The sequence below is a fragment of the Emys orbicularis genome, chromosome 5 (assembly GCF_028017835.1).
Source record: "Emys orbicularis isolate rEmyOrb1 chromosome 5, rEmyOrb1.hap1, whole genome shotgun sequence".
NCBI lineage: Eukaryota > Metazoa > Chordata > Testudines > Emydidae > Emys > Emys orbicularis.
Window position 1 is genome coordinate 18,212,336 of NC_088687.1, and position 23,168 is coordinate 18,235,503.

The following is a 23,168-nucleotide window of genomic DNA, read 5'->3' on the forward strand; positions in this document are numbered from 1 at the left end:
TCTCACCTGCCAATCAGACGGCAGTCAGCCCCTGGATTGGCGCAGCAGCGCCCCCTTCCACCCACGTGCTGCGCTTCCCTCCTCCGCTGCCCGGGCTGCGCGCAGGTTCCGCTTGCGGCGCGCGCTCTCTCCCCTCCCCGCCTGCAGAGCCGTGCCGCAGGGTGTCCGGCCGGGGGCGCGCGGCGCTGGCAGGGACCTGGCCCGCGGGTGGCAATGGTGGTGTTCGCGGTGCCTGCAGAAGTCGCTGTGATCCTGCTGGATATCGAAGGCACCACCACGCCTATTACCTATGTCAAGGTGAGCGCTCGCTGCACGGGGAGGGCAGGCACCTTGGTGAGGAGCCTGGGCTGCAGTCAGCAGAGACAGCGGGCAGAATAGCCCTGAGGCCGGGCGGGTTTTTACAGGGCGGTGCTGGCTGCTGGACTCAGAGAGGTGGGGTCTGCTGCGTGGGGGAGGTGATGGGCTTGAGGCTGGCTCGCGGAACTGTAGCATGTGGGGGGTCTGTCTAAAGTGTTCATTTGTTTTGCAACTCCCCTAAACCTTGCACTGCAACAATTCTATATCACTGCCACATCTACCCCCATTAAATGTAAATATAGACACATTTAGAGAGACCATTAAATCTAGTCCAGCCCTTGCTTCTCACAGAACACCTACGTTTTAGGAATAACATCTTAATAGACTTTTACCATCCAGCCACGGTTCTGCACCCTGCTACATAAATGCAATTTGTCAAATGGGAGTAGATTACTTTTAGTAGAGTGCTAGCCTGCCACATCAAGTATTCAAGAAACCAGGTCATTTGTACATGCCTCAGGCCCAGTTTTGTTTGCTAAGCTCTACTGTGGCTTAGTGCAGAGAACAAGAACAGTGAATTGAAAATAGGTTAGTGGTTTGGGCTGACTAGTATGGAATTCCTACGCAGCTGGTGGACATGTACTTTAGTTTATTTGATTGAGTTTTTAATATAAATTTTTGGATGTAGCATTAACCATAGGTCACTTTAAGAACCTTGTCACTTTGGATCACAGTTCTAGTTCAAAGGTTATTATGCATGCTGCTCTGTCAAACTCTATCAGGCTAGTGCTCAGAACATAGATGTCTGCAAAAGAAATTAATTAAAAATGAAACAACCCTACTGAATATACAAGCCAAGTTTTTTTCCTTGTTATTTTGACTGCTACTGGCATGCATTGACAATACGGTGATCAGAATTCTGATTCTAGCGCTTAACTTGCCAGCAAATCAGGACCTTATGAATGACATGAAGGCCCAACAGTTTAGTTTTTCATTACTGTTCCAAAACAGCTAAATAAAATGTACAGCATTGTAAATGCAAAACAACTTCAGACAAGTTAAAAATCCACCTTCTTATTCAGCAAAAGAAGGGCAGCCCTTGCTTATTAGAGGGGGTTTTAATATACCTGTATGCTGGTTTCAGTCAATCAAAATATTGAGTGGTTCCTTTTTTTGTTCCAGGGGTGTTTGTCTCTGGTGTTTGTAAAGCTGGCCCTTCATGATCAATCATAACATAAAATACTCATTTTTTAAAGAAAACAAAATCAAGTTTCACCAGTCTTCTGACTGATTACCCCATCACCACTTTTCACCCAGTGGCTTTCATGTAGGTCACTCTTCTAAGATAATATAGGTTTATATGTTGGTATCTTTGTTTTTACCATATACAACATTTTTCTTCTCTGTAATTATGATTTTGGTAGATCGCTGATATACAAGGTCAAAACCTTGGGTCTTTAAAAGGAAACTAACTTTCTAAATCTTGCTTGTGTGGACTGTAGGTAGCAGCTTAATCTTTATTAGGCCTTGTCTATACTTACAAATTTTGCTGACATAGTTACCTTGGTTGTGGTAATGGGTGTAGGTGTTCCTTACAACACACGTATGCTGTCAAAAGTAAACCCTCCTACTGGAGATGTAGTTACATTGGCAAAAGGCCTTTTTGGCTGTCATAACTGCATCTGCACAAGGATGGTTTTGCTGGTATAGTTTTCAAAAGCTATTTTAACCACATTATGTTTTCTCTTCATCAGGGCAAGAGTATTCCAAGAGAAACATTTTAAAATGTATTTCTGAGCATGTTGACGGTTGGTTGGTTGGTTGGTTTCTCTCTGCGAGTGGTGGTGTAGGAGAGGGTTTGAATTGCATAGACCAGTGGGCCATGCCCTTCCTCACAAGAAGGTGCAAAAGACTAACCACAGGGGAGTGGATGGACCTTCAAGTAGTTCTCAAGTTTCAGCTTTCATTAAAAAAAAACAAACCCTCAGATGCTCTCCGAATGTGATGTCCATGTGAATTTGTAGAGAGCCAATAGCTGAGGTGTGAACTGCCCATTCATTTCAGTAAGTGCCAATTCAAATGCCAACAATATAATTATGCAGTGGCATAGGGAGCTGATGATATATAAATTAAGATGCATAGGCATTTAACAGGTTTCAGAGTAGCAGCCGTGTTAGTCTGTATCCGCAAAAATAACAGGAGTACTTGTGGCACCTTAGAGACTAACAAATTTATTAGAGCATAAGCTTTCGTGGGCTACAACCCACTTCTTCCGAAGTGCATCCGAAGAAGTGGGTTGTAGCCCACGAAAGCTTATGCTCTAATAAATTTGTTAGTCTCTAAGGTGCCACAAGTACTCCTGTTATTAATATAGGCATTTAACAAACACATGGAGGGCCCAAATTACTTCTTTTCCCTAAGGGGGCTCAGCTTTCAAAAATTTGGTAAATGTTGATTAGGCCCTAAAACAAAATAATAATAGAATATCAAGGTTGGAAGGGACCTCAGGAGATCATCTAGTCCAACCCCCTGCTCAAAGCAGGACCAATCCCCAGAGAGGGGTTTTTGTTTCTTTTGTTTTGTTTTGTTTTTTTAAACCCCAGTTCCCTCAAGGATTGAACTCACAACCCTGAGTTTAGCAGGCTAATGCTCAAACCACTGAGCTATCCCCCCCCATAGAATATGAGATCTCCCCCCCCATAGAATATGAGATCTCCCATGTTTAGTTTGCCAGTTTTAAATCCCATCCAGGCTAGCAGGAACCTGAAAATGACTTTTAAGCTGACTTATATGAACTGAGTTAGTGGTCTCTCTTCACTTTTTACCAGACAAGCATCCACACGATAATTGAAAAAAAGCCCTCTCTCTTTTGTTCAAACTTTGTTATTTTAAGACCACTCATGAATAGGGCCTGTGGAAAATAATTGCAGATTCAAAGATTTTGGATACTGTTATCTACCTTCACCTAACAGATTTACGGTCACACTCTAATAGCTTAACTATTCAAATATCTTAGTCACTTCTTAACATGTTAATCAATTGTTAGAAATTATAAGAGTAACAGGTGAGTAGGTTGCTTAAGTTATAACCATCTAGAATGTATTTTGGTGATGTGTTAGTTACCATCAATAATATATGCAACTCAAGTCTCCTGACATGCCTGTAACCTCTACTGGCTCATTAATTAACCATTTATGAATTGAACCTTAATATACAGTGGGACCAGTTTTTCTATAGTTTTCAATGAAAACTCAGCATGCTGGAAAGTTTCCAAATATTTTAAACAACTTATTTTATTCTGTCTTTCACTTGATTTCTGTTATTTTTTAGTATCTCTTCAGTAGGTCCCATATTGCACCCAACTATTTCCTGCCAAGATTGGCTGTATTTTGTTAAAATTTGAGCTGCACAGAAGTTACCCAGACTTTACTCTTTTCAGCTCCTCTCACCAGTCAGCAACTTCTAACCCGGCGTATGTAACTTGTTTGTTTGGGCCTTCGTCCTCCAGCTCTCTGGGCCTTCCTCCTCCAGCAGCACATCACGCAATGCAGAGTCTTCGTGAACATCCTGTGGAAATATTATTCCCTGCAAATGGGATAGCTGCCCACATTTTCCAAGAATGCACCAATGCAAACATAGTTGGGCCATGTAGTCGGTGTGGAGACGCACATTTGGTCAACAATGGGTTGTGCTCTCTGGCTGCCACTTGGTTTTTATAGACAGGTCAGATAAGTGTCACAAATTGGTTATAGAAATACAGCTGTAGTCTGCATGGGCACTTACATTGCTGAAGAATTGTAGGCCTGAGCCCTTATGATAGGCATTACTATTGAGCTCAGTGGCAGTTTTGCTTGGAAAGGAGTACAAAATTTGCCCCTCGGTGTTGTATGTCTCACAAATGCTGAACAAGAGGCGTTACTTTAGGGCCCACTGACACTACAAATACAGCCATGTTTGTTTTGTAACTGATTTGACACTCATCTGACCTGGTTACAAACCACAAATGCTGTTGAGTTGAGTTCACACAACAGCTTTTTTCTTAACACAACCATTTTAGTGCATCCACACCATAGGTACTGGAACTGGGGGTGCGGAAGCAGCCCCTGGCTTGAAGTGGATTCCATTATATACAGGGTTCACAGTTTGGCTCAACGGCCCTCAGCACCACCACTATAAAAAGTGTTTCAGCACCCCTGGTCCACACCTAATTGTGTTTGTATCAGTGCATTTTGGAAAAATCAGAGCACTATCCCAGAATACCTCAGCAAGGGTATTACTGTTACTTGAGCCTGGTCTACACTTAAAAGTTTTGCCTATGCAGCTATGTCTGTTTGGAGGGGGGGGGGGGGGGGGGAAATCACACTTAACTGACATAACTGTGCCGGCAAAAGCTCCAGTGCAGACTCGGGGCATGTCTACACTATAGACTTAAGTCATTATGTTAGGTCCACTTACAGCCCCCTCAGTAATTACAGATGTCCACACTACCCTCCTTCTGTCAGTGGTGTGCATCCTCACCAGGGCTTCTCACCTCCGGTGGGGAGATCTGTGCCCAGAGTCCACTCAGCTGCCGTGCTCTACACAGACACTGTGTCACCCCAACTACACCGACTTAAGCCCTACGCCTCTCGTGGAGGTGGAGTTATGATGTTAGTGTAGTAGGGCGCTTACATGTGCGGGAGCAAGGCTGTTGTGTAGATACTGACATAGTTCTCTTTTGCCCGTATACGCTGCGTCTCTATTAGGAAGGTTTGCCTGTATAGTTATACCGGCAAACCCTTTCGAGTGTAGACAAGGCTATAGTACGTACTACATTAAGTGTGGACACAATCTGTATCTACAGTTAACCAGGTTACTTACGGGTTACAAACCCAGCTGCGATCTGTTGCACCGGCAGGGTGAAGGTAATCATACTGATTTCCTGAAGAATAGAATAGTGGAATCTTTAACAGAGATTGCTTCCTGAAAGGTAATTTTCATTGAATGAAACGAGAATTGCCCCCAACAAAGTTGCTGCCTTCTAGATTCAAGAAATGATATAGTTGGATCACTCTCAAGAAGCGTAAACCCATTTCTTCCTCATCCTGACACTCATTCTTCTAGTTCTGCAATTTTCCAAATGCATGTATCGTATCTTTGGCCTTAGCTTATCAAATTTGCCAGTACTACTTTTAAATGGTTTATTTGCTTGGCTACTGCTTGTATTTTTAAAATCGAATAAATCTGCCACATGAAGTACACTTTGGCTCTAATAAAGCTTCCTTTAATAGCTTTATTATGTTAATTATTGCAATATGGCACACACTGCTCATTTTCCTCAAAGAAGCTTCTAAGCTGCATCTTTTTGCAACTTTAAGAATGAGTGAGTAGTGGCAACCAATTCCATTCCCTTCCACTTCACTGATTAATTCATAGCTGGCCACTATAAACAGCTGCAAGAAGATTTTTTTCTGGTCTCAATTGGATTCTCCAAAGAGGATTTTATTAGAGAGTATAAATGGCTTACTCCTTAGATATGTCCCATCATAGACTTCCCAATTGTTTATTTGCAATCTTCTTAGAGAATATTCAGATTCCTGTTGTGCTGTAATTTCAGCAGATGATATAATTAATCTGGTTCCACTTCCATCACTTACTTCACCCAACTCTATTAATCTACAGAGAGTTTTCTAATAATCTCCCATATTAGAATCCCATTAGTAAGGAGCTGAGCATTTCAGCATGCTTTAGGGATTTAGGATTTTTGCATATCCTAGGGCAGGGTTGTCAGACTCATCCTCTGCATAGGGCAGACTTCAAATTTTAAATTCTGGTTCATGGGGCATGGTATGAATTTGGGGTTATGCACTATCCTCCACCCACAGCAGAACTTTCATTGATGTTATGGGAGGTTTGCATAAAGATCAAGGGTAGAATTTGCTCTTTATATAATAACTAAGCCTCTAATTTTAGTATTTTGTTTCTACTTTTGTTGTCCCATTCAATATCCGCCATTCAATAGGAAGATAGTCTCAATTTTAGGATCACTGCTAGTTTTGAGTTCTTTTTCTCTACCCTCCAAGTCTGTTCTCTCACTCTCTTTATATTCCCTTCGCTGCAACAACTAACCCTAGTTCCCAACCCCTTGAGCATCCTCCCATCCCCTAGATTGATCAGCAATGAATTAATCAATGCTAGCATTCACATGTTGTCACTGGGCTTAAGGTAGCACCCCAATTAGATAAATGGGGTGTGGGAGATCATATCTACCATTGTTTCAGGCAGGCTGCAGAATCAGGAAGACAAAACTGCAGTGGTCAATTTCTGTTTATATTTGAAAACCTCTCTTTGCAATCACAAGGGCTAGACACTTTTTTTAAATGACAGTTGAGATTTTGCATCATACAAATGTTGTCATGGGGGATGCATAAATACATCAAGCCAGCTGCATTTTTGACACATCTGTCACAATGGATACTTTTTATCCTGTTTTCCCTGTTGAATTTAAGTGGACATCAATTTGAAATCTAGTCACTTTCTAAAAATGAGATAAGTAGCTTCAGATATTACTCCTCACCAGATTCCCTTGCAAATTTTTCTAGTTTATAATATTTCTCTCCCCCTTGCTGCATGGGAAAAAAAAAAAACACAACAGGGGAAATTGACTAGACAAAAGTTTTGTCCATTACAAAGTACTTTCAAGGGCACAGAGTAATGAAACTGAAGTTATTTTCTTTACTCTGTTTCGTTGTAGTAATCTTATAACAATAGTAGATAAAACAAATCAGACAAGCATTTTTTTAATTGATAGTTTTTTTTGTTTTGTTCTTAACATGAAAAGCTTCTTACTCACCTGGCTGTAAAGAGAATCTTCAGAGTATAATCCGATCCAATGTAGTCTAGATCAGTGGTTATCAACCTTTCCAAACTATTGTACCCCTTTCAAGAGTCTGATTTGTCTTGTGTACTCCAAGTTTCAGCTCACTTAAAAACTTACAAAATTGACATAAAAATACAGATGTCACAGCATGCTATTGCTGAAAAATTGTGTACTGTCTCTATTTTACCATGTAATTATAAATCAATTGGAATATAAAAAAATATTGTACTTACATTTCAGTGTATAGTATACAGAGCAGTATAAACATGTCATTGTCTGTATGCAATTTTAATTTGTACTGACTTCGCTATTGCTTTTTATGTAGCCTGTTGTAAAACTAGGCAAATATCTAGATGAGTTTATGTACCCCCTGGAAGACCTCAGAGTACCCCCAAGGGTACATGACCCCTGGTTGAGAACCACAGGTCTAGATACTGTCTGACTGAAACAGTTGCACCAAGAAATTAAGTCAACACTGACGACTAGTGATAATTGTTTGAACAACATTGAAGGGGACATGAGAAGGAGGAAAAATAATGGGCTTGGGCCCTCTTCTTCTGCTTTGATACATAAAGACCTGAAACGTTTAGTTAAAAAATAAACTTTTTAAACAGTATTTCTGTACAACCACAAAAGACTCTCAATAGTGATTGGAGAATTACGGACATAACTTGAGCCTGAAAGCAGAGCAGTGGAGATGGGAAGTTCTTCTTTAGTCACGCTGTTTAAAACTCTTCAGTGCCGTTATAATTCCAATGACTACAAAGCACTTTAGAGAGAGAGTTACTTTAAAGATACAACACCCTCCCCATTCACAACAAACATCCCTGGCATACTTATCTCTCCTCAGTCATCACCCTGAAGTCTTCTAGCAAAATCAGGGCAGACCAGACTAGACTTGACATTCCTGACTTTTCCAAGGTAAAAACAAGCAGAAAAACCCACTTTCAGGCGCTCGTCATGAGGAAGGAAAAAGGGGCAAAACCTTACTTTAAATATATTTTTCTGCATGTCACCTTTAACAACTTCACTGCTGATCATCGTATCAGCAGTTTATTCAGCTACTGTGCTTTTCTATTGTATTTGGCTCTTCTGTTCATTAAATGGACATTAACACAGGAATAAGGTTGAAGCGCTAACTGTGCGATGTTGTGTCCAGTATGTTTCTCTCCTCCCATCCCTGTGCAAATTGGCCAGAGGTCCTGGTTTGTCAGGACCGTGCTGGTTCTCTGGAGATGCTATAAGGCAGGGGTAGGCAACCTATGGCACGCGTGCCGAAGGTGGCATGCGAGCTGATTTTCAGTGGCACTCACACTGCCCGGGTCCTGGCCACCGGTCCGGGGGGGGGCTCTGCATTTTAATTTAGTTTTAAATGAAGCTTCTTAAACATTTTTAAAACCTTATTTACTTTACATACAACAATAGTTTTTCTATAAGTCTATAATATATAACTAGAGACCTTCTAAAAACGTTAAAACCTTAAATTAGAGTGAATAAATGAAGACTCGGCACACCACTTCTGAAAGGTTGTGGACTCCTGCTATAAGGTCTTGGCAGACTATATGGAAACACACATTGTGCCTTTGTTGTAACCCAATCAGTGCACTTATACAGGGCCCCTGACCACTGGGTGTGGGGGGAGGAAGCCATACACACACCCAAACCCTCCTGGGAAGGGTGGAGGGTCCCCCTGTGGGCTGTGGTGAGAGCCAAAAGGCTGGAGCAGAGAGCTGGGCCAGCCCCACAGGACAGGAGCCGCCGCAGGGTGAGTGCAGAGCGGGCTCACACTCCAAACCCAGGGATGCAACCACCCCTCCACCGGGAGCAGAGAAAGTGGGGGGGGGGGGGGAGCCAAATGCTATAGTGCACTGCACAGGGTCCCAAAATTCTTTAATCCATCATGGTACCCGGGTGTCTCAGAGCCGCAGGTTTTTTGTTTGACACAAACATCACATAACTGAGATGTCACTTTCAGCAGAACAAAGTACAGTAATTGTCCAGCTGTTAGAGATTGTATGTTTAGATTATAATCTGACAGGGCGGGCACTGTTTTTGTTGTATGGTTGTGCAGTGCCTAGCACAATGGGAATGAAACCTTTAGATGTTATGCTACAGCAGTACAAATAATAGTCTTAATGGTTTATTTGATGTGTAATTGGTAGAATGACACAGAAAGAAGAATGGTGGCAGTCAGCAACGTCTTTTCTTTAAAACTTAATGTTTGTAACAGGAAAGTGAAATAACTTAAACAGGGATAAACTTCCCAGCTCCATCCAAGGACATTCTCTCCTCATCCCCATAGTCCTGACCTGGGTCTGTTGGTGCTACTGTAATACACATGATTAGTGATGAGAAGGCTCACTTGTGTTTCTGTTCACCCTTAAGATCCCATATCATGGCTACAGTTCTCCTCTCACATTTTTTCTAAGCTTGCTTTATTTCACTTAGAATTCGAAATACTGTCCAGTAGAGCTCAATTGAAAGCCTAAATATATGGTGATGTAAGACTTTCTTAAAAGACCCGTTTAAAAATACGTATAATTCTCTAGCTCAAATCACAAGTCAAATTTCATTTCTAGAATGACCTAAGAACAAGGGCCCCTTTAAAATAGAAAAATAAATTCTTATAAGTTGTTAGTTCTGAGCGTACGAGCAGTCAGCCTTGAACTCCTGTGCTTAGGAATTGAAAGTCATGTCGTGTTATTTGAAAGATCTTCTCTGGACATGCACTATGATGTCAAATATGACATCTTTTCATTTTCAGAATAGCTTGGCCATTATTAACATAGCTGTACTTTAACTGGTCCCTCTGCAATATTAAGTGATTGCGGCTACATAAGCACCTGTTTGGTAAATCTATATTCACTAGCTTGCTTAAGGGGGCACCATCAATTTGAAAAAAGAAAAAAGAAAAAATCACATTTCTGCCAGAAAGGTTTGTACCCATTAGTACTAGTGTTATATGTAACACCTGAGATCACTACAAGAGAAAAAGATCAGCGAGGAAAAAGTTATGCATCTTTTCAGTTCACTTCCTTTGTGCATTGACAGAACAGCTTGATTCTCTATTCCCTTGTACAGTCAGCTACCCCATGGTGAAAAGATCCTTCTAAACATCAGCAAGAGATCAGAAAAAACATTATGCTTTTTTACACTTTTTTTTTTAATTTTAGGACATATTGTTGGAAAGCAGCTCTATCAGAAATTGGACCAACTTCTCTTTTTGAAGTCTTTTCATTGCTACTAATACAAGACTATCCATGTACAGAATGCTTTCACTTGGTTTTCAGTAACCCATCTACTTCTAAGCACTTACTCGGATCACCTTGAGCCACACAGCACTTTGTGGTTCTGTTGGGTTCCTCTGTGCCATCAGGGTTGGGGTTTGTTTTAGTCATCGTTAACAATAGTTACTGAGCATTTCTATCCATTTCATAGAGTTTTAACTGGTCAATAATGCCTACGGTACACAAAGTGACTAATTTTTTAAATCAGATGTGCAGTATCCCTGTAAGGGAAACTTACATGACTGTAAGAGCGCAAGTTTAAATGAGTCCTGTGTGGTTTTGTTACCAGGACACACTATTTCCGTACATCAAAGATAATGTTAAAGAGTACCTACGTGCGCACTGGGAAGAGGAGGAGTGCCAGCAGGACATCAGCCTTTTGAGGAAACAGGTGAGTGATTGGAACCATGTTATGTCTTGCTAGGGTTTACTGCCTGTCAAGGACTTCAGATCACTCAGAGCTGTGGCTGTTTTTACTAATCGCATCATATATTTGTGAAGTAGGAGGAAGAGTTATCACTTGACTTTGAGGAGCACTTTCCTTCTTTCTGAGCTTATTTGTTTTTGAACTTACAGAGTGTGTCTGTCCCTCAGACATTCCATGGATGTATTTACCTAAAGTACACGTCTGCTGACCGATGCCAGCCATAAATAGATTCAAATCCCCACTTCCAGGGTACAGTAATGTGAACACAAACTAAACACACATTTTCCATCCCCATTCCTTAAAATGCCACACTGGCTCTGTTGGGCCAACACAGGAGTAAGGTCCAGAGCCTAGAGTCATCCACTGAGAGTCAGGGGAGCTCACATAGTACTGTGATGGGTACAGTATAAAAACCTACCTAGGTAGAACCACCTGCCTCAGGCTCCCAGATGTTTAAATTCAAGGGCTGTTAGCTGATCTCTATCACAACAGTTCACTGGTGGAGATGCAGTCTTCACCTCTGCAATTCAGCTGTACTGGAGCAGAACAGGAAGGCCAGCACAATTCTAATCAGAGGCTGGGTGCTGTGAATCTGTTCTCGCTGAGAACGTTCTTTCTGAAAGCTTTGTGGCGATCTGGCTGTATATTTAGCAGCTGATCTAAGCAGATAAATTTAAGGACTTATTTTGAAGGGTGCTGGGCACGCTGGCTCTGATCCAGTAAAATTTAAGTACAGGAGTAGTCCCATGATGGGACTTCTCGTGTGCTAAAAGTTAAGCATGTGTTTAAGTGCTTTGCTGAATGGCGACCACAGTGCTCAGCACTTAGGGCTCAATCCTGCGACCTTCCATTTGCAGCTGGTTATGATGATAGAGTCAGAAAACCTACCTCTATATCTAAGCTCTCAGAGGAAATCAGTAACAGAGCTGAGATCTGACCCCAGGAGTTCCTGGCTCCTGCTCCTTTGCTTTGACCACTAGACAAGACTTCTTTCTCAAATAGGATACAGGGAGCACATAAATAGAATGATATTAACATCTGTTTGTCCAGGGCCAACATAACAGTAACTTTTTAGTTTTTTTTTTTTTTTAAATGGTAGTGGTTAAATGTAGAATCTGAATGTATTCCCCACTACCCTGTAACTATTTTAAAATCTAATTTGAGGCTTGATCTATGAAACTTCTATTTAAATATACACAGTCTTTATGCCACATTTTATGCATTCCTTTATTTTATTAAATTAATCTTGGAGAGGACTGTATATTTCCCGCAAATCATTGTGGTAATACTAATTTATATTTAGGATTAAAGCAGTGTTGAAAGCATTTAATGTGCTGTTCAAATGGTAAGTATTGTTCTTTTTTTGAGAACCCGTGTTTTTAATAGATTCAGGAAATCTGACTTTCCATAGCTGGTTAATGTAGGATTTAGGTGAAGCCATTTTATTCTAGCTCTTTGTTGGTGTACATTGAAATTTGTCCAGCTGGGACAGTATCTTATAGATGGAAAAAGGCTCCATATTTAAATGCAAGACCAAGATGTTTAACTAATGTCCAAAATGGTTTTGGGTCAGTTATAAATACTTGGGGCCTTTATTTCACATTTTAAAAAAAGAAGAATGTAAGATTAAATTTAAGTGTTTGAACTTAACTTATGTCCAACCTTACGTAGTAGGGTAACCAGTGTTCAAATTAGGCTAGTGCAATTTACAATTAAAGTGCATGCTTCTAGACCCCAATTCCGGTAAAATTCCCTATTCAGGAAAGCTATTAAGCACCTGTGCAAGCCCAGTTGACTTCACGTGTGTAAAATTAAGGACATGTTCAAGTGCTGTCCTGAATAGGGATTGACTTACGATCAACTGCTTTCCTGAATCGGGGTCCTATTTAGCAATCTTGGGTCACCTTTTTTTGTTCATAATTTCAAGGCTGAAGAGGATTCCAACTTGGATGGCGTTGTGCCTATTCCTTTAGAAACTGGAAATGGAGAAGATGAAGTGGAACAGGTCATCCAGGCTGTAGTAGACAATGTGCACTGGCAGATGTCCCTGGACAGAAAGACCACAGCATTGAAACAGCTGCAGGGTCACATGTGGAGGGCAGCCTATGCAACTGGACGCATGAAGGGAGAGTAAGTAACTCCTGGTCCTGAAAGTTTCCTTGAAGTAGATCTTTTATATTTTGCTGAGCTAAGTTTCTTGGGCGTACGTTGGAGCCAAGTAGTTACATAAGGGCTGGAAGGTGACTGGTCGTAGCAGTGTAGGGCTGTATAAAAATGTAATCCCATTACTTCTTAGCTGAGCAGTAAGCATGGATTACTATGGGGACTTGTGCCTAAGCACTATCATGGAACCAAGTTCAGCCAGTCTCACCTTTCACCTCGAATGCACAGTGCAAAACTAATCCATGATTTGTGGTTGATTTTACTCGTGGGATCTAGGGAGCAATATTGTAAAATGACTTTGGGAAATTGTAAGACCCTGGGATTCAGCTTAGTTTGCAGTAGTCGTCCCAATGAGTAATGGGAAAACTTGAGGGGCCAGGGAGTGTGTTCCTCTCCCCCCCCCGTATAAAATGATCACTATGTTCAGCAGGTATGTGCTTGCACATTTGAGCTCTTTGCTGTTATCGTCACCAGTAAACTGATACCAAGGCAAGATGGCAAAACACTAACTCACAGGCTCTATGGGAAATACAGAACCTGAGCAATAGAAACTTGAGACTACACATCGTGAGGAAACTGGAGCAAGCAGTTCTGCTCACGTGATTAAGAGGGCTGTCTTGTTATGTTTGCAATATATATATATTTATTTTATATCTCCTATTATTCAGCTGGTAAAACTGACTCATTCATTTAGCAAGGGAAATTGAAAGCACAAGTTTGTAATTCTCACAGTTTAGAGAACAGCCCTCCTTATTTCAAACCATTTATCCAACAGTTACAGTTCATTTTGGGACAAGGTGGATAGACAAACCTAAACAAGAAACTGAGGAGGAGTCGGGGGAAAGCACGAAAAGTGAGATTAACTCCCATCGGTCTTTGGGACAGGTACTTTCATTCCTCTCTCTCTCTTGGATATTCATCTAAGCATCTCACAGTTGCTGAGAGTGGAATGGCAAGTCGAGCTCTCCATCTCCACGGATACCTGTTGTTTTTTCCAGCAAACAGGTTGCTAAAATACTTGTGACGTTCTGCGGAGAGTCAGGATAGCCTCTCATTTGAAGTCCAGTATAGATATTTGACTACGCTTAGTGTTTCAATTCTATGGCTGAGTGAGAATGACCAGTCTCCAGGTGTTTTGGGTGTTCCTTGCACAGAGAAGAGAGAAGGGAAATAGAGAGCTCAGGGGAAAGTAGAAATCTAGAAGACAAAGGAAAAGTATTGTAGTAAAAAGGAGGATGGGAAGCAGGAAGAGACAGTGCAAGTCTGTAAAAGTGTTGGGATGGTTAAAGGAAAAAACCCATTCAGCTGTTTATGCACTCTACAGCATACCAGACTTCGTTTTGGTACAGTCAGCTAATAAACACTTTCGTTCAGGATCATGCTGAAAACTGGCTTTTGATTGTCTGCCAAGATAAAGGCTAGGAACAACAATCCACAAAGGAGCCATTGTGGAGCAAACACTCACACCTTGCATACAGCCATCTTGTCCCCCGTTGCGTTAGCAGCTGAAGTGAAGTGCCAGTATGGGCAGGCAGCACACATACAAAACTTGTCAATGTGCAATTGAATGTTTATGAGAATTGTCACAGGAGCGCTGAAGTAAACACCCACAGTCTGGCTCCAGTCCTTGCACCTCACTTACCACCACCCCTCCAAGGAAAAGCAGCAATAATAGGAGAATAGGACCGTGCGATAATGAACTCAGACTTGCCCATCTGTGAAGATCAAGATGCTGCCTGAAGTCCAGGAATCCCTTCTGCTTAGCAGCCAGAGCTCTCAAAACCTCGAGACCGTCGCCCAACGACAAGCAACGGAGACTGTGGGAAAGCAGCGTGGGTAGAGAAACAAGCCCTGATCACAGATCCTACAGACCAATCACCTGGGTTCACCATGCCACATAAGATACGGGTCACAGCGAACCACATCAAAACCTCACACGGGCAATGCAATTACCTACTTCACAAATGGAAAATGGACAGCCTGATACACCATTGTGGAGAAAACACCCAAACCATAGCGGGAGGGATAGCTCAGTGGTTTGAGCATTGGCCTGCTAAACCCAGGTTTGTGAGTTCCATTGAGGGGGCCATTTAGGGATCTGGGGCAAAAATCTGTCTGGGGATTAGTCCTGCTTTAAGCAGGGGGTTGGACTAGATGACCTTCTGAGGTCCCTTCCAACTCTGATATTCTATGAATCATCTAGTGAGGCGCTGCCCTCTAAGAGCCTTTTCTACAGGGACAGCTTGATTCATTCCATGGCACCGGAAGCTAATAGAGTGGATGACAAACTTGGACATGGACCTTTAATGGTGCTTTTCAAGTGGCCATATGAAAGAAGAGGACTTATTGTCTGAATCTTAAAATTGGTCTCTTCTTGGCAACTAGGGCCTTGAGTCAGTTCCCCAGAATTTCCCCTCTTGCTCTAACCAGACTTGGCACATCACAGTCCGAGACACAGGAATTAAGCTTGGCAAACAAAAGCATAAGAGGGGGCAAGTTCCTATCAGAGATCTGCTCTGTTTGAATTTTTTTGGTTAACTGGTACCAAAGTTGAAGTTGCTGTACTTAAATGTCTTCTAAATAACCAGCAAAGGTTTTGTATAACCCTCAAGTCACGTGGCGTATTGAGCATACGGTAGCAAAGAACAGGGGAGGAAGAGGGAGTTACACTATTGTTAATGTACTGTAAACAAATGTTCAGAAGGAAAGCGTATTCCTTTCCATCAGCTCAAAATCCCCCATTTCTTCAGATACCCAGCTCCCATTCCTGGGCCTGATATTGCCCTGTCTCACATGCTGGGCAGTTGTTTGCACCTGTACTGTGTGGCTGTCAAGTGCTGCCATTCTGACTCGGAGGCATTTTACAGCCCCACTGCACAGGTATAAACCCACTCCAAATGCAGCTATACAGATCACTTTCCTTGCTCGTTGCTTCCACTAAATCATGCTGCTCTGTGTGTCCCTCCCCTGGTTAGTCTCCTTCACCCCCATCAAACAAACACACACACTACCGGTCTTCATTTTTAAGGGCCTTCCTGGCCCATCCCTGCCCTCTGTCATCTCCCATACACTATCAAGGTGTTGACCCCACTCTGCCAGTAACACCAGTCATCTTCATCCACTTTACGTTTTTCCAACAAGCACTTTGTGCTCTCTCACTGGCCACCTTCCACACGGAACGAGCTCCTCATCCACATCTGCAAAGCCACTTCATTACCCTCCTTCAAACTCTCTTCTGCTGCCATGCCTACAAAGAAAAACTCTGCAGTTACTGGGCAGCTGCTGGGCCGAGACCCCTGCTTATGCTGACCAGTAGAGTCTGTTACCTTTTGCTCCCCGAGTCAGTTTGTTGTATCCATCTCTTGTCTTATACTCCGATTGCAAGCTTTCTGGAGCAGGGACCATCTTTTTGTTCTGTGTTTGTACAGCACCCAGCACAACGGGGCCCAAACCTGTACCTTGCTATAAATTATAATGGTGTAAGGCAGTGGAGAAAGAGGCTATTGTCAAAGTCCTAGCTGCATCATTAGTGATTTTTTTCTGTCAATCTTAAAACTCATTATTCCGTTAACAACCTAAAAATCCAATCACACAAGGCTGAAAACTAACTCTGTTAAGTTACCCCCTTTAACAAAACCTGCACTGATTTCTCTGTTTTCTTTTACCAAACTGATACAAAGCACCTTCCGATCATCAGACTAGGGAACGGATTGTAAAACGAAGCTTGGAGCTCTGCTGTGTGTTGCTCTTTGGATAAGAGCGGATGTCGAATAAACACCATTACAAAGGTGTGATACGGGGATACCGTGTCACCTACTGGTTAGTCAGATGGGCTCCACTCTCCTGTTGCCGTCAGTTGGTGTGGCTGTGATGATGGAAACACCATTGTGGCATTTTTCAACCATCCGCAAAGCTGGAGTTTTGGGGGAGGGGGGTGGGTTTGGTGCTTAACTATCAATAGATCTTCTGTCATTTCATCCCTGATGTAACTTTTGTCTTCAGTGGAGTTAAGCCAGGGATGAAATTGATCCATGATTATTACTGTAAAACTAAAGAACAAGTCCCCATAAATGGAGTAGGTCTGATCTGCATTTTTCCCCTGATTTGTTCTTTAACCCTGAACATTTCATAGGAGCTGCATCAACAGATCCTAGGGGGCTGCATTCTCATTTCATTTCCACTTTTGCCCCCCAACCTTGCCTGCTGAAAGTGTTCAGAACCAGGAAACTAAGCTGCTCTTTAATGGGTGGGAATGAGAGGGGGTTGCTCCTACTAGAATGGGAATGAAAAACTATTTTATGGGACAATCAGGCTTCAGACTGTGAGAGGTCTGTTAACTTCCTTAATCCCTCCAAAAGTCAGGCTGGTGGGTGCAGAACATCTCTTTCCTTTAACATGTAATGAGCTGGAGACGCCTCAGCCAAGTGTCTGAAACAGATGTTTGTAGCTACTTGCTGTTCAGTAATCAGAATAGATTGCTCAGTCAGAGTTAAGAGTATATTATTTGTTACGGAAATAACTTCCCCAGTGGAGAAGCGTTGAGCAGCTTTTAAAACAACCACCAAAAAAAAAAAAAATCCATCCAGTAATAGAAACGAAGCAGTTTGCATGGGGCAGTACTAGGTTTGTCTCATGCAGCTGTCCGCAAGTTGTTAATACTGCAATTATCCTTCACTGCAGATTCTTCCAGGACGTGGTTCCAGCCATTAGGAAGTGGAGGGAAGCAGGAATGAAAGTGTATATCTATTCTTCAGGGAGCGTGGAGGCCCAGAAGCTTCTGTTTGGATACTCGACAGAAGGTGATATTCTAGAGGTAGATAAGATTATTGCCTTCTTTACAGCTTCTCCATCTGCAAAACGTGGATGGTAGCTACCTTCCCAGAGCTGGGGTGAGGATACACTGGTTCGTGCTGGCCATGTGCTAGCCATTAATATTCTTTGATGCTGTAAAAATTAGAAGTGTATGATGGGCGAAGAGAAAGTGGCTTGAACTGCAGTTTTCATGTCTGCTACAATTTCAGAGACTGCATTCCCGTATTTGCTTTTTCAGTTGATATTGTGCACTGATATCGGCAAGAGCCTTTCCAGTGTGACAGTGTCGACACAACAGAAAGATCTCATTTTCCCCTGCCCCCCCTCTTAAAAAGAAAGAGAATCCCCCCTAATTAAGCCATCTCTCCAGAAGAGCCTGGATACACTCACTGCAAGCCAACCCTTAGGCACTGTGCAAAGCCTATCTCCACAGCTTGTAAATGGATTTTTTAAAGCCATTTTTAAGGAAAGGCACTGAGAAAACTATGCAACTAATGGGGCCCCCCTGCTCTGGAAGCTTTCTGTTTGTTGTATCATTGAAAATGGCGTGTATTCTCTGGCTGGCCCGTGATCAGAGTCTTGTTTGTTAAATTCCCCTCACTGCATTGGTAGGAAGCGGGGATACTGATTAGGGTTCTGTAGTTCATTCTCTGGGTTCTAGAATTAGTATCCGCCTGCAAAAGCCATGCTCTCTTCCCTCTTTCAGCTCTTCGATGGCCACTTCGATACCAAAATAGGTCACAAAGTAGAGAGTGAGAGTTACAGGAGGATTGCATCAAGCATCGGGTGTTCAACTAACAACGTTCTCTTCCTGACGGATGTCACTCGAGGTAGGAGGTCTGGCTTTCCTGCTTTTCCCCACATTGCAGCAGAGGTGGAATGTGCTCTCCAGCTGTACAGCGTTAAGCACTTGCCACCGCCAGGGTTGGAATGTCTGCACGTTCATTGCACGGCTCCTTTCTTAAACTTTCATCCCATCAGGTAGCCTCACTTGGTGTGTAGACGGTGTCAAGCCAAGGGAAATAGGGCAAGCATTTAACCTGGGGCTCGTCTACATGAACATTTGGTTTGTGGCAAGCTGGGGTGCAAAGGGAGTACATCAAAGCAGGCTAGGGAACTTTTGGTGCCCAGCAGCAGGGTCCACGTGGACACTTACTAGGGAGTAGATTTACACCCCAGCTTGCCACAACCTAGGTATTCAGGTAGACAAACCCGGTCTATCACCAGGAGCCTAGCACAGGCCACTAAAACTGGGTGCAAAGTAGTAAATCTGGGTCTGTGTGCAATTGACGAGTGTCTACAGGTGCACCGGCTCAGCCTAAAACTACGAATAAGGGTTACTGTATTTTATGCTGCTGTTACAAGCACCCTCTTCAGAGGACCTGATTCTCTGCTCTACACCGTAGGCAATCATTAACAGCTGTGCAAAGTGGGTGTGACCTCACCCATCGTGAGGCAGTAGAATAGGGATCTTCAACCTTTGGCACGCAGCCCATCAGGGAAAGCTGCTGGTGAACCGGGACTGTTTGTTTACCTGCAGCGTCCGCAGGTTCGGCCGATCGCAGCTCCCACTGGCCAGCACATCCCTCGGCCCACACCGCTTCCTGCAACCCCCATTGGCCTGGAACGGCGATCCCCGGCCAGTGGGAGCTGCGATCCGCCGAACCTGCGGACTCTGCAGGTAAACAAACCATCCCAGCCCGCCAGTGGATTTCCCTGATGGGCTGCGTGCCAAAGGTTGCCGATCCCTGCAGTAGAAAGTCAGGTCCAGAGAGCTTTTTTCGCTCACCTTTTTCCTTACATAAATATAACATAGTTTCTAATGTTATACCAGCATAACCCCCCAAGGAACTTGGTTCAGAACATACCCCTTAGTATGCTTCAAAGGTAGCCCCAGATTAGGCCTCTAAGTAGTGTATTCATTGTGGAACAAATGAGTATATTTGTCAGTATATCCACAATCCTTAATAAAGAAATGGAAACTTGATACTGGAACACAAGCGGTGGAGGACAAGACAGAAATCCTAAAGGGAAACTTAATCCTAACACTAAATTGTCAGATTTTGCACTCCCCATTTCCCAGGCATTCAGGTTAGAGTCATCAGTAAACTGAACCCGCACCTCATTTTTCTACCAGACTGTCACAGGCAAGAATATTATGGAGGAGTCTGGGATTAGGATGCTCTCCAGCTCCCCTTGCAGGAATTTACTTTCCTGCTGCTATGACTGAGGCCAAACTGGCCTGTGTTCTCGGCCCATTTTTCTTTAGAAACTTCCCCCCCATGTGAGAACACCACTGCATTCAAATATATTGATGACATAATGTTCCCTGGCCTCCTACAGTAGCCTAGTGTTCTGCTCTTTTCACAGTAAGGCAACAGAGAATTATTAAAAAGAGAAAATCCTGGTTACCTCAAGACAGACACGGGAGGTATTTGTCTCACTTTACTCAGCACTGGGGAGTCTCAGATGGAGTAATGTTTCCAAGTCTGGGTGCCACACTTTAGGAGAGATGTGGACAAATTGGAGAGAGTCAGAGAAGAGCAACAAAAATGATAAAAGGTATATAAAACCTGACTTATGAGGAAAGGTTAAGAAAACTGGGCACAATTTAGTCTTGAGAAAAGTAGACTGAGGGGGGAACCTGATAAGTCTTCAAATGCGTTAAGGACTGTTACAAAGAGGACTATGATCAATTGTTCTCCTTGTCCAGCAAAGGTAGGACAAAAAGTAATGGGCTTAATCTGCAGCAAGGGAGGTTTAGGGGAGTTATTAGGAAAACTTTCTAACTAGCTGGATAGTTAAGCTCTGGGATAGGCTTCCAAGGGAGGTTGTGGAAGCCCCACCATTGGCGGTTTTTAGGAACAGGTTTGTTCTACCTGTTCCTAAAAACCTCCATCAAAGAGGGTAGGGTCTAGGTTTACTTGGTCCTGCCTCAGCAGAGGGGGTTAGATTTTGACTTTGAGGTCCCTGCTAGCGCTACACTTAAATAAAATTGCATTGCTGTATGGAGACCCAGTTTGATTCTCAACCTCCAGTCCCCTCATGCATTCTAAGATGCCTCCCAAAACTGGGGAGGCAGAGGGGTTGGAGGAGGCACATGTTGATTTGCCCACCAACGTGAAACACCAAACTAACTGCGTTAGCCTTCTTGTTTCCTAAACTCTGGTCTTTCCACAGAGGCAAATGCTGCAGAAGAAGCAGACATGCACGTGGCTGTGGTCGTGAGGCCAGGCAATGCAGGGCTAACAGACGATGAGAAGTCGTATTACAGTCTGATCACGTCTTTCAATGAACTGTTCCTGCCTTCCTCCACTTAGGAGAACTTGTGCACCTGCACAATAGACCAAACTACACCCGCTGGAATTGTCCTTGTGTAATCTTTAATTATATTGGTAATAAGAATTTTAAAAGATATGACAGGATCCATGACCGGCTGCAGAAATTGATTGAAGTATTTTGGAGGGGATTTTTAATGCAGTGAAATTGAGGCCTGTCAAAGTCTGTTGGAGTTGTGAGTGGTGCGAGAAGCAGCATCCATGAAGCCTGTGTTCAATTAGCTTTCCTATCAGGGAATTTATTACTACAGGGTGACTGTTCTGCCAGCCAACCACCAGGTAATCTAGTTGTGAAAATCCATGTGACAACATTTGTCACTTAAAAACAAAATATTCTGTGAACAAAGAATTTCTCACACTCCCACAGACTTGAATCTTATAAGGAAATATGAACTTCCCCTTTCCAATAAGATCTGTAGCTCTCATCCTGGAAGTTAAATTCAGCAAAATTAATTTCTTAAAAGGTTAGGATATGTATGTTCAGGATAGCCAAAGATAAATGTCAAATGTGGACCATGAAGTTTGGATGCTGCAGCTTAGATCTGCCACAGAGGAGGCCAAGTTAAATGTAAACTTACTTGTGATATTGGGCTACGTGCTCCAGGACCTGCTGCATGCTAAAGCCAGATTTCCATTTATTTCAGAAATGTAGCACTCTTAGCAATAATCCCTGAAATTTTCCTTAAGCAGCCAAGAAAAGGTTTCACCAACTTGTAACTCAGCTCAGCTATTAACTAGACATTATAAAAGACAGTTCATGGCTTTGGCACTACCTGCTGCAGTTGATATCAATGAATGATTACAAAAATACAAACCATGTAACAGCACCACTTAACCTATGCCACTTTATACTATGTGGTAAATAAAAGTACAATTGTCTTCTGCCTAAAATTCTGGCATTTGCATTATCCCACCAGTGGCCAGCCTCCAGCATTGGTGGAAGGGTTTTCTTACCTGTAACCTTCTAGCTCTTTCCTTCAGTGCTGCTACACCCTTCCCCATTGTTTCCTGCAGGCCACGTGAGCCTTCTCTTGGAGAGGAATTAGTGTGTTACACTCCAAACCTTCCTTTGCTTTCAGTAGGAGTTCTGTATGGGGTAGAGCAGGAGCAGCAAGTGGGCTACACAGGTGGAGCACAGTGCCTAAGGGTCTCATTCATCACTACCTTTCACTTGTTATAAGTCCCTTGCACCTGTGGGTATAAAGCTCTATCCAATCAGAATGGTAGTGTCTACAGCTGTGAAGAATGGGTGTAAAATAGCTTAAAGTGCGAGGCAGTGGAGAATGGCCTACAGGGGATCCTTTAACTCAAGGAACAGCAAGCATTCCCAGGAAAATGTACCCAAACCCCAGCCTCTCTTGCTTGTGCAGAAGCGGTAGCGATGGATGCTACTGCATATTTGGGCATGTGCTTGTCTTTGTCCCTCACTGTGCATGTTTTACCGGCACAACTGGACTGCTTAAGTTTTTTTTAGCTAATGATCTGAAACATGTCAAGTTTTACAACTTTATCTACTTCAACACTGTATGAGAAAACTACAGAAACACAGGCTTAGAGGAGCCAGAAATCCTTACTTCTGCCCATGTCATCCTACCAGCCCGTGCACCCAAATTCATGAGCGGAACAGGCAGGAAGGAATTTTTTCATAGCGAATCTGTAGAACTCACAGATTCCACATTGGCCAGGATCCTTTCTGCCTGTCTGGGATCAAAGAACAGGTCTCCACCTAGCCTGGGTGTGGGCTGCCCCCTGCAGGGGAGAAAGTGACAATTCCAATACCATCAGCCATGGCAATGGAGGAGGTTTAGATTCTTCCCAGTGATGGGGGCATTTGATTCTACCAGGACGTGCCCCTGCAGGGAAGGTGAAAGGTGCCATGTTCTGCCCTAAGCACCTGCCATCCCAGAGAAGTACAGAAGGCAGCTACACACTCTCTACTGCCTCTCAGGGGGCCCCGCTGAGCCAAAGCAGCTCCTGGAAAGAAT

General features: G+C 43.0%; 1 protein-coding gene across 1 annotated transcript; it reads left to right on the forward strand.

The window, feature by feature from the left end:
* The first annotated feature begins 213 nt into the window (after positions 1-213).
* ENOPH1 (enolase-phosphatase 1) lies at positions 214-22,076 on the forward strand. The gene is made up of 6 exons (XM_065405347.1): positions 214-297; positions 10,733-10,834; positions 12,798-13,000; positions 17,714-17,846; positions 18,552-18,675; positions 21,026-22,076. The coding sequence occupies exons 1-6, from the start codon at positions 214-216 to the stop codon at positions 21,163-21,165; spliced, it is 786 nt and encodes a 261-aa protein (XP_065261419.1). The 3' UTR covers positions 21,166-22,076.
* The last annotated feature ends 1,092 nt before the right edge of the window (positions 22,077-23,168 follow it).